Source organism: Capra hircus, chromosome 10, assembly GCF_001704415.2.
Source record: "Capra hircus breed San Clemente chromosome 10, ASM170441v1, whole genome shotgun sequence".
In the NCBI taxonomy this organism is placed as follows: domain Eukaryota; kingdom Metazoa; phylum Chordata; class Mammalia; order Artiodactyla; family Bovidae; genus Capra; species Capra hircus.
The window spans coordinates 55,668,988-55,681,099 of record NC_030817.1 but is presented as its reverse complement, the minus strand read 5'-3'; the positions used below and the strand labels follow the sequence as shown (position 1 = coordinate 55,681,099).

General features: G+C 40.4%; 1 protein-coding gene across 3 annotated transcripts in view; it reads right to left on the bottom strand.

The window, feature by feature from the left end:
- Positions 1–12,112, bottom strand: part of TLN2 (talin 2) — a 498,389-nt gene that overhangs the window by 195,848 nt on the left and 290,429 nt on the right. For all 3 annotated transcript variants that reach the window (XM_018054292.1, XM_018054294.1, XM_018054293.1), the window contains exons 6-9: positions 11,209–11,338; positions 10,191–10,343; positions 8,265–8,407; positions 6,552–6,679 (exon numbers count right to left, since the gene is read on the bottom strand). In XM_018054292.1, the coding sequence (XP_017909781.1) occupies positions 6,552–6,679; positions 8,265–8,407; positions 10,191–10,343; positions 11,209–11,338 (554 nt within the window). The remainder of the gene's footprint in view (positions 1–6,551; positions 6,680–8,264; positions 8,408–10,190; positions 10,344–11,208; positions 11,339–12,112) is intronic.

The window sequence follows — 12,112 nt, the reverse complement described above, 5'->3', positions numbered from 1 at the left end:
GGGAAGAAACAAAGCTGAAACTCTTGCTTTACTGTGGGTTTGAAAACAGAATCCACAGCCAAATTATTCTGACAAAGCACACACAGAAGACCAACTACAAAGGAGGACTATGTGTTTGAACAGATGCCAAGAGAAAAACTGACTTAAGACTTCGTACTGTGTCAAAAGCTTTGTTTGTTGACAGTAGAATTATCTTGAGTTTGTGGGGGAAAATTTCGAGGTCCGCTCTAAAGCCTTCCTCAGAGACTCATACCCTGGTTGCAGTGTTTTCTCAGTGAAACACTCCTAAGGAACACGGTAACAGGATGAGGGTGAAACCAAGAATGAGGGAGGTTCCCCCTGCCTGCCTGCACCCAACCACTGGACCATTCCTCCCCGAGGCATCCAGGGTCACGGAACCTTTGTGCCTGACCTCCAAGGTCTCTTAATTTTTTCCTTATTACATGGTATGTATCCAGCCTCAGTGATTACAAGCTTTTATCACCTCACACACAGACTACAGCAACTATCCTTTTTAAAGACATTAACTGTGGGAACATGAAATACAAAGTATACACCTCAACTTATATACCAATCACCAAGGATAAACACACGTTACCATATTGTCATATTCGCTTTATGATTGCGACTTCTCTGTTTTTAAAGAACAAATTACAGATTTAGCTGAAGTCCCACACCATCCTTCTTTTTCACCCTATAGGTAGTCATTTTCCTGAAGGTAATTTCCATGCATGGTTTATTACATTCCTCCCTCTACTTGCGTCTATAAATAATACATTTCTGTTTCTCTTTGTATTTTTAAATTCAACAGATTCATCTTCTAAACTATCATTTCCTCTGTGCTCTGGTGTCTTCATACATTAAAATGTGTGCCCATCTGAGAGGCATGAAAAAGCTATATCCTTATTGATTTTGCATTCTAGATTGCTTACGAGGCTGAGTATCTTTCCCTGTCTTTACAAGTAAGTAAGTTGAATTTCCTCTCCTCTCAAGTGCCTGGGCACTATCTTGATCTTTTTCCCTAGTGAGCGTGCTCAGTCACCGTCATATTTGACTCCTCTGACTCCCTGGACTGTAGCCAATCAGGTTCCTCCGTCCATAGGGTTTCCCGGGCCAGAGTGTGCCATTTCCTTCTCTAAGGGATTTTCCTGACCCGGAGATTGAACGCACGTCTCCAGCCCTGGCAGGATTCTTCACCACTGAATCATCTGGAAAGCCCCATTTGGAAAACGTCTTTTGCCTATTTTAACTTTCATTAAGGCAAGTTCGTTAACCTTCAGAACTGTTATATCACCCTATGTTAATAATAGAGTGTTTAAATTATTATAGCTTTCTAAGAAATTGGGATTAGTTGTGAGTCTTCCATATATTTTCACACATACAAACATATCTATATATTTACTTTTCAGCCCTGCAGATGAATACCATGGTTGTCTGGATCTAGGTGATGATAAGCTGCTTTAATATACTGATCTTTCTTCCAGAGACTGCTTTCTCTTAACAGTTCTGATAAATTTCTTCATAGATTGAGTGAATTATCTCTGTAGATAAGCCCATCACTCGCAACTGACAGTTTCATTTTTCTAATCCTGAAGTTGTTTCTTTTTCCTTCCTTATTTCATAACTTCTTTGTTACTTATTATCTCCCTCTACACTAGAACAAAAGTTCCATCAGGGAAGGAATGTTTGACTGTTTTACACTGCTGTCCTCAATGTCTAGAGCTTACCAGGTAGAAGACATGAAAAAATTATTTACTCAACAATGAATTTTGCGTTCCTAGAGAAACCAGTTCTAACTTGCAGTTACAGATAAACAGAAGTAATGCTGGACTTTACTGATTTTTTTATGAATTCTAGGTAGGACCCATATTGAGTTTAAAATTTTATTGGTCTATATTCAATTCAGTTTTGCTATCTTGATCTGCTAGCTTCAAGGTAAGGTGAGGAATTTTTTTTTTTTCCTTTCTGTTCTCTGAAACAAACTGAGCCTACTTTCTTTTTGATTCATTTATTTCATATTATGAAGACTATTTCTTTCAAGATCATAGATCCATCCAGATTTTCTTATTGTCCATTTTTGTCTATATCTTCAATTTTTGGCTTCAAATTTCCATTTTATTTTCTTATGATTTTTAAAATCCTTATCTGAAGTTCTGCCCCTATAATTCATTATTGATTATTTTTTCCTCTTTCTTCTTTTGTTTCACTTGACCAAATCTACCAGAGATTTATACATTTTATTAATTTTTTCAGAAAGGCAGCTTCAGGTTCTGTTGATTCTCTCTGAAATTTCTATTTCATTCTCTTGACTAAAACATTTTCTTTATATTATTTTGATCTTGTTCTACTTATCACTTCCTGAGGAAGGTACGTTAAATTATTCCACTAAATTTGTGTCTCTGAAATTACCTGTTTCTCTTGCACCCATTTTCCCAACAATAAAGCAGCTGGGGGGGACACTAAATAATTTTTAAATCCCTGAAAACTCTGAGAATCGTTTAGTCTCTGATTTTCATTTTTCTCAATAAGCACCTTTAGTAAGGTGCTACTGAGTACAGAAATCATCAAGGGGTCTTAAGAAAGGTAGAAAAAAAACACACCCAATACTCATAAAAAGGTCCATAGTAACTACCGTATGATCCAGCAATCTCACTCATTGGTGTATATCCAAATAAATTGAAATCAGGGTCTGCAACCCATGTTCATTGCAGTATTATTTGGAATAGCCAAGATAGGGAGATAACTTAATGTCCCCTGATTGATGAATGGGTAAAGAACATGTGTGGTAGATATATACACTGAAATATTTTCCACCGTAAGAGAAAAGGAAACCCTGCCACTTGTGGCAACACAGGTGAACTCAGAGGGCAACATGCTGAGTGACACAAGCCAGACAGAGAGTGGCCAAAACGGTACGGTGTCGCTTACACAGAGCTCTTTCTTAAGCCGTTCTCACAGAAACAGAGAACAGAAATGGTGGACACAAAGGTTGGGGGAGAGGGATAAACGGGGTAACACAGGCCAAAGTGTATGAAGTTTACAGTAAGAATCTAGCACACAGCATTACAACTATAGTTAATAACATGGTACAGTGCACTTGAAAGCTGCTGAGTCAATAAGCATTCTCAACACACACACACATAGAGACACACACACAATGTGAGGTAATGGATACGTTGGTTATTTTGATCTTGGTAATCATTCCATATGTATATGGACATCATATCATCAAGTCGCATACTTTAAAATATACATAGTTGTCAATTATTCCCAATTATTCCTCAATAAAGCTTTTTGTTTTTTAAAAAAAAGGTCCATAGTATGCTGACATTGAGCACAAGCGCTACACAAATTTTCAAAAAATTAAAAGAAAATTAATTTTATAATTAAAAGTAAAAAAAAAAAAAAAGGAATTAAAGTCATTAAACATACCTCCATGTACCTTACCCAAAAGCTGTGTGACTAAAACCTCTGCCTGGCTTTAGCTTCAACCAGGCTGTGTGACAAGGCCAATCTTCTTCTTTTTTTTTTTTCAACTGTGAATTGTTCAAAGCAAACAGTATATATGACAGCAAGATGGTGAAAAACAAAGACTAGTAGACATGGTTTGTCATCAGGGACAGCACAGGGACCCTAACCCTGAAAGGTCTCAGACTATCCAACATGCAGTCAGGGAACTGTGACCTCGCTGTTTTGTTTAAAAGGAGATGAATATTCTCAGGCAAGTTTTTACCTGTAATGTGTGTGCAATAATATACACAATTAAACATCTACATTAAATAAAAATGCCTCATTACCTAGACTAAACTTGGCCTAATTAAAGAGTAAATCAAATTCATGAGAAAAATAATTTCTATGAGGCACAATAAGCTTGTTTTAATCTGGAACCTGAGTCAGGATACATATACCACTAGAGTCCTGAGCTTTATACCATAATCTCAGAAACAGGAAAGCTGAACACAGTTGCTTAACCTTGGTGACCTCACATTACTAAGAGAAGGTACATCTTTAATAGAGTGTAGGTGTGCCACATTCGATGGCCCATAAGTCCCAGGAGACAGTGTATGAGCAATACCAGTGCTCTGATACTGCCTGCAATCCACACACAAGCAGTTGGTGGTGTGATGACACTCACTGGGATGTAATAGGCACAACTTGTAACAGCAAAGAGACCAAAGAATCCTGTGATCACATTTTAAAGTACTTTCCTAACCTTGCTGCACACTGGGAGACCAGTGAAGGGGGCAACTTTGCCCTCCAAGTAGACATCTGTTTGTAAAAAATGTAAATCCCAATGTGAGGAGTCAGAAGCTACCTGCAGAAAAAGTCTATGTAACCATGGACAAGCCACTTCCCCTCTCTGCTGCTGCTTCTGCATCCATAGCATAAAATATACTGCTTGTTCAATTCACAAGTAGGCCCTGAGGATAATCTGTCCAAAAGCTCCAGAGAAAAGGCATAAATAAAATGACCAGGGTAGCATCATTTGAGGTACCCAATAAAAGGCTGAATTGGGATCACCTTCTGATCAGGGCCACACAGGCTCACAGGTATGAAAGCTTAAAAACTAAACATGTAAAACTTTTTGGTTCATAAATCTCTTCACTTTCTCCCATGCTTCATCAGTCACTCAAAGAAACAAAACACATTTCCTCCCTCCGGGGCTTAATTCTTTGTGTAGTCAGTTTCCGTGGCCATAATCCATAGGTTTATGATACCAAATGTATCTGAGGGACCAACTGTGAGGGCAGAATATGGGAGGGCGAGAGTAACTAAAAGCTCATGTGCATGTGGTTTTCTGGAAGGCATCTGAGCTATAAGCACAGGGAAAGGCAAATTTCCAAGGCTCCTGCAGGAAGGAAGTCAGACCAACTGGATACAAGTGGCCCTGAGGACCTTGGCCAAATGACTCATTTGGAGGATGCGGAACAAAGTCAATGACAGGACCTGCTTAGAGCGTCTCAGACTCAAGGTCGCTATGCGGAATACTGTAGGACAAAGCATCACTTTGGAAGGGCTCCCTGGGATTCATCAACCCAAGAGGAGAGTTTTTCTTTTTTTAATAACAACTCAGTTTAGACCCAACAGCACATGGCCGAGGCATTCTCTGCCACCCGGAGAGAAGGGCATGTGCTGGTCCCAGTTACTTTCCACCAAAGCAAAAGTGAGGTTAGGGGCCAAATAAGCAGTGTTATTGTCTCCTTTCAATACACTCAGATACAATATGATGAATGACCTACTTAATGCACCTCACATTCATGTATCCTGTAGAAAAGATGATGCCTACCCACCCCAGTCGGCATTCCTGTCAGGTCCCCACTTGCAAAGCCTCTACAAAAGCTCACTCTAGGTGAGAGCATGATTTTGACCAGGTTAAGACGTCCTGTTGTGATATTTTTGGCTCAGCCAAACATTTCATCAGATCTAAGAGGAAGTGGAAGAGAGAAAGAAAAAGTGGGGGAAACCAGATAAAGGAAAGAAATATTATCAGAGAAAGAAAGAGACAAAATCCTTGGAGAAGCCCAGGCCAAACCAGAGGGGAAGATGAGCTCTGACAAACAGCTGCCTACACATGGTGAGGCTTGTCTGCTAGACATCTCTAGGAAACCCAGTCCTAAGGCCCATGTTCAGTGGGGCCGTGATGAATCTGGAGGGTTAGCTTTCTCTTGAACCCATAAGTGTTGGGCCAGAAAAATCACCCTCATCATTTCATAAAAGCAAACCAAAGACCAGATGTGTGGGAAGTGTAGAGCCAGTATTTAAAAATATATACATCACACCTTTTCAGAGCAGTGACAATTTCACTAAATTATACTAAATGATGTGAAACTCTCTCTTTTATACTCTGTTGTTCTAATACTGGAGTCTTTAAAAGAAATGCAACATGACAAAATGCTGCCCCATATGAAGAAGTAATATTGTAAAGAGCAGAGATTTCAGAAGATGGGAAAAGTGAGTATCTCAATTCTAGAGATAACCTGGATCAGGGGTCCCCAACCTCTGGTACTGGGTCCATGGCCTGTTAGGAACTGGGCTACATAGCAAGAAGTGAGCACTGATAGCTGCTCCCTATGGCTGCCATTACCGTCTGAGCTCCGTCTCCTGTCAGATCAGCAGTGGCTGATTCTCATACATCACAATGTAATATAATAGATATAAAGTACACAATAAATGTAAAGTGTTTGAATCATCCTGAAGACATCCCCCACTACTCTGTTCCTGGGAAAATTATCTTCCATGAAATTGGCCCCAGGTGCCAAAAGGTTGGGGACCACTGCCTTAGACAACAGCTTGGAGGGATACTGCAGACCCTGCGGTCCAGAGGAAAACACACCCTGCCCAAAAGTGGAACAAGCCATCTTCATAGTCATCCCAACACTGAATTTCTAGGCCCCTTGCTTTCTCCAAGGCCCACAAATGTCATCATATATTGAATCAAGTAAAAGCTAACAGTCTCACAATTGACCAAAACTACAGTGTGTATGTTGCATAACAAGCTCAAAGATAAATAGTGAAAACAAGAGAAAAAAGAAAACCAAACGGTCATTTACTCTAAGAATCCAGGCTTGTGTTTATGCTCCACATGAGGTCCGAATTGAATCTGGGCTTGAAATCCACCAAACTCACATGCTTTCTCGAAGGAGACAGGGTGGGAGCCATTCAGGATATCATCCCGAGCCTGCAACACAAGAGGAAGCAAAAAGCATCAGGAGCTTGGGGGGACCAACACAATTTCTCCAGTGCCATGTTCCTGGCTCCCAAGCCTACCCTCTCTGGGGAAATGAGGGGAAGTGTGCCAGCCAACCCAGAGTGAGGCATTCATTCAGGACGCTGTGAGCGACTGCAGCGCCGCAGAATTAATGAAAAGGGAAAACGAGTCCATGCTCAAATTGCCTATGGATGGAGGGAATCAGCAATGCCCAGTATATTAAAACTAAAGCTTGAGTGCAATCTAGGGAGGTAGACGTGATTGCGAAAAATAAAGGGGAAATCCTTGTATAATGACCAGATTCATAGGGGACAGAAATGCAATAGATTTTTATGACCCTAAGTGATAAAGTTAATAGAAGAATTACCTAGAAGTAAAATCAACCCAACCCTCACCCCAAGATAAACAGAACAGACAAGCACTCAGTACTGCAGACATCTGGGTGAAATGATAAACAAATACACAGCCCAGGAATCAGGGAGGCACTGCACTTGAAATCTTTCTCCTGTTTCCTGACCCCTCACTTGTGTTGCTATTTATTGTCTTTCCTTTCTCTAGTTAAATGACCCCCAGAACACTTTCAGATGTACACTCTGACCTATGGCCCTGAGCCTTAAACCAACAAGCATTTTCTTATTGTCTGGATCTCTCTCTCTCCCTTCTGGCCTACCAGCCTCATTTCTCCAAGCCCTTCCTCCATCCACTAACTTGGGGGCCAGCAAAGTTTTCCAGTAAAATGCCGGAGAGTCAACAAATTACATCTTCTGGGCCATGGGTCTCTGTCTCTACTGAACTCTGCTGTCAGAATAAGAGTGCTGCCACTGACAATACGTAGACAGTTATGTGATAAAGAAGAGTATTTACCAATGTGCAATATGAGATGTGGTTCCAATGAAACTTTAACATTTATAAATACAGGCGACACCATGGCTGCATTTTGCTGACCCTCCCCCTCCCACGTTATTTCTATGAGCCAACAGGTTGATAAGCAAAAGGAGAGGAAAGGGAAGGAACACAGGGAAGAAGAAGAAGTAAGAGAGGAAGGAAGATTTTTCCTTGAGCCAACAGAAGTCTTCAGGACTGTCTACTCAAAGCCCACATCTTACGTACTGGGTAACTGCAACTCAGATGAATCAAATGATTCATCTGAGTTTAAACAGTTGGTTAGTGGTAAAAATTTAAAATGTTATTGAGAGAATATCTTTCAGTTAATGAGAAATACTGATTTTCTGACCAATATCCACCCTTGTTTTCTAGATGTGAGGTAAGAAAGCAGTAGTACATGTGAATGGTGAGCCAGCAATTTCCTGCAAAGCCAAAAGACAGAGAGAGACGGCAGTGGCTACCAGGACCCCCGCTGGGAAGCCAACCAAAGTCCCTCTCAGGGTGGCTGGCAGCTCACAGTGGACATCAACCTGCACCATAACTCAACATGATTGAAAAGAGAACGTCACAGACAGGGCAAGAACCAGAGCCCAGTTGCTGCCCTCCACCAGCCACAGCCGGAGTTCTGGAAAGCTCACCAACCTCAGGGTCTGAGCATTCGATACTGTACCTGAACATAGAGCAGGTTCAGCTGCACGGGGTCTCTTGAGTCCACATTCTGATCAGAGTAAAAGAACTTCCGTCTAAGCAGCAGTGTTTCGTTTTCATCTACTCCTTGTTCTCTGAATGTTCGGCTGTGATCCAGCCAATTTACTGCAACGCAAGATGACATATGAAAGAACTGTGTCTACTTTTCCTCTTAGTTCAAGGGGATTAACCAAAACAGCAGCATGATGCAGATGTGGATTTTTAATATGCTCATATCCAGTTACAGTTGCTTCTTAGATTAAATCTGAGCTCTTTAACTTGGCAAAGTAATTGGATGCATACTACATGACATATGAAAAAGCAAATGACAGAGAAGTTCATGGCTATTCCTAAGTTAGTAAAACCCTACAATGAATTTATAATATGCCGATTCCTTGAGTGGAGGACGAAACAAGGAAAACAGTGCTTTAAGCCAAGACAATCAAGTCTGCATTTTCTTTTAAGTCAAGACTGGTCTTTACTCTGATCAGGTGAAATAATTTATAAACTCTGAGCATAGTGAGTTACTATCCTTGACCTTAGGCAGAAAAGAGGAGGTAACTGGAAGTAATGGGACCAGGAGAGGACAGGACACTGAGGGGTAGGGGAGGGCAGAACCCTGCACATGGCCCACCAGTAACCTCACCCATTTAGAAAATACTGGCCTGATACCTAGATGCATGGGGATGGATCGTTCCTCTACGCTTCCCACAGCTCTCATTCCTACACTCCTCCCCAGGCTTAACACACACACACATACTGAGAGCAAGTGTTTATTAACAAACTTTGACTTTAGCACCTGGAATGTATCGAATGGACCTCCTCTCCCACACTAGCCCAGAGAGCAACATGCACAGTATAATCCTCAGGATTTGTCTACCAAGGTCTCACCTGGAAAGAAGCATGCAACTGGAAATTGAATGAGGCAAAAGAAAAAAAAAAAAAGAGAGAGAGAGAGACTGGAGAAAGGGTCAGAGGAAATGAAAGCCCCACTGAAGTCCAACGAACATAAGGACAAGGATGACATCTTCCCAATGCAACAGCAAGAGAAAGAACAATGAAAGAAAGTAAGAAGTTGGGAAGGTCTGAGTGAAAAGTGCATAAAGTATGATCCTTCTGGGAAGGTATGTTGGGGAGATGTCAGCCAGTGCACAAAATACAGGCTCTGGGGACACATGGTATACACATACTTGTTTTTCTGTATATTAACTCTGTAGCCATAGAAAAGGATTTTCCTGTGGTGGAATTATATTACTATTTTGTAACCCCTAAGGAAATAATGGATCGAGGCAATAGTCATCCAAGGCTGTTAACGTCACAAAAAGGAAACAATCAAATTCAGCTTCCCAATGGACGTACCACATAGGAGTCGCTATTCTTAAACATGGATACACATATCTGATCAAGCCTCCAGAACTCAGGAATTAAAAGGGACCTATGAACATGTTAGATGACACTGCAGGCATCTAACAATATGCAGAATGTAGAAAATTTTATACAAGTAACAATCCAGGTTTTTCCCCTCAATAATTACAAGGCAAAAAAAAAGAGAGAGAGAGAGAGGGATGGAAAGAAAGCCTTGGGACTAAAAGAGTTAAGCAGCCTTTCATCCAAGCTTATTTGGACCCTAGTTCAAACTGCTAACAAAAAAGCTTTTTTCAGAAGGCAATAGAGAAACTGTAAACATGAATATATTTGACATTAAAAGATTACCTTTTAGGTGTGAAATGCTATTATCACTTTTTTCCCCCTTAAGGGTCTTTTTCTTTTAGTGACATAGACCCAAATATTCATAGATGAAATAAAACAAAGGAATAAAGACCCCTGTTCTGGACCATACAAATTATGGGAGAGGAGAGAGGCCGGGCAGCCCATGTGCCCACATCACACTTCCTCCCTGGACACTCACAGTCGTCATCCGTGTGAAGCTTGGCCTTCAGCTTCTCCATCTTCCTCTCATCTCTTAACAGTGTCCTGTCTTTTTTTAGCGTACCCGTCCCTTCTTCTTTCTTTTCTTCAATTGTTTCTTGGATTAAAGAGTATTCTTCATAGTTTGTAATTCCTAAAATTATCAAAGAGTTTATCAGTTAGATTAGTGACTACCTCGCCATCAGTCCCTTTCGTCCTGGGGCCTGTAATACTCCAAGGAGTCCCTGGGAATGAAGGACAGAAAGAAGCCTTGCCGAGGTGGAAGGTCAGGGTCACTCCAGGGAACATGCATCAAGTACCTGGCCACAAAGGAGGGTCCTCCACTAGTTAAGTCACATTCCAATGTCATGCTAAAGTCTCCTGAGTAATTTTCGAGTAATAAGAACAAAGTAGAAATAGAACAGAGGAAGGTAAGACAATGTCAAACAAGCAGTGTCTGAAGGACCTGGGCTTCATTTTCATGATGAGAAAAATAAGACAGGAAAGGCCACTTTCTTCAAATATTCAAGCCGGTTCATACAGTGCAACATCTGTAAGACGTTACCAAAAGCCAAACGAACATTTTGGCCAACCCAGTAGAAAGGAGACAGACTTGTTCTTTGAGGAGATGAATAGAAGCAATGTCTAATATGATTGTATAGGCTGTCCCCATGAGTCTTTAGGAGGTAATGGGAGTCAGTGATGCTTAGACAGAATCTCCCAGTCATGGGTGGGAGCCTGAACCATATGATTTCAGAAACATTATTTTCAACTGGAGAATTCATTTTATTTTGAAAGGGAAATAAAAGCTCTCACTTGTGACTCAGAGAGACGCTTAAGTGTTTACGATATCAGTTAGCCGGTTTGCAAATCAGGAAAATGAACACACTCTCTTGGGATTGCACCAAAGTCAATGTGTTATGTTTAAAATTGCCTAGACACCCGAAGTGGGTGAAAAAAGGAGAGGCATGTTATTAAAAACAAAGCAAAATCCAGAAGCTTGGCATGTGAACGCTCACCTATCCTGCTGCAGATAGTAACCAGGAGTTCCCCAACCGTCTTGGAGTCGTCCACCATCACCGTTTTCACGGATCCATCGAGCATTCGAATTTTCTGAGGTCTCTGTTTCTTTTTATATTCCAAAATATCCTAGAGCAAAATCATGCAAATATTTCATGTTGCCTGGGAAATTAGTTAATAAACTTGGGCACTTCTCTTTAATAAAAGAATTTTCCCTAGCTCCCTCTGATTCCCTCCTTCTAATTTTTCACAAGATTTTTGCCACTAATACAGAATCTCCAGTGCTAAACTGCTTACATAAAGATTTCTTTAAAATCTGATAGTCAAATTGCACCCCAGAAGTACTACTTATAGCTCACAGTTACTGAAAACTAACCTCTATAAAGTCAAAGTAGCCTATGTCCTTCTGAAAGGCTGAGAATGATCTGCTGTAATGAGAATTAGCAAAGGAAAATGCCTACTTGTTTTTTGAAAAGATTGTGCTTCTCCAATGGTCTCTTACACAGTAATAAGCGATTTGTATACATATGTCATAAAAGACATAAATAACGCCCCCATAATTCTTCATGTAATGGTATATCACTGTAAAAGTGGTTTTCACTATAATGACAAAACCAAAAAGGTAATAAGTTTGAGAGTTATATCTAAATAAGAGATTTCTCTTTACTACACTTCTTAAAAATAGAACTAGGGAAGGAAAATTAACTGGCACCTCATACTTCACTCTCATTTATGGAATATTGACTAATCTGATACTTCTATTCTGTCCATCAAAATCCAGTATATCTCAGAAGTTTGACTAATCTGATATGTCTATTCTGTACATCAAAACCCAGCATATCTCAGAAGTTAAGTTGAACAGAATATAACACGTTAAAATAAACTGAAGTATAGTTGATTTAC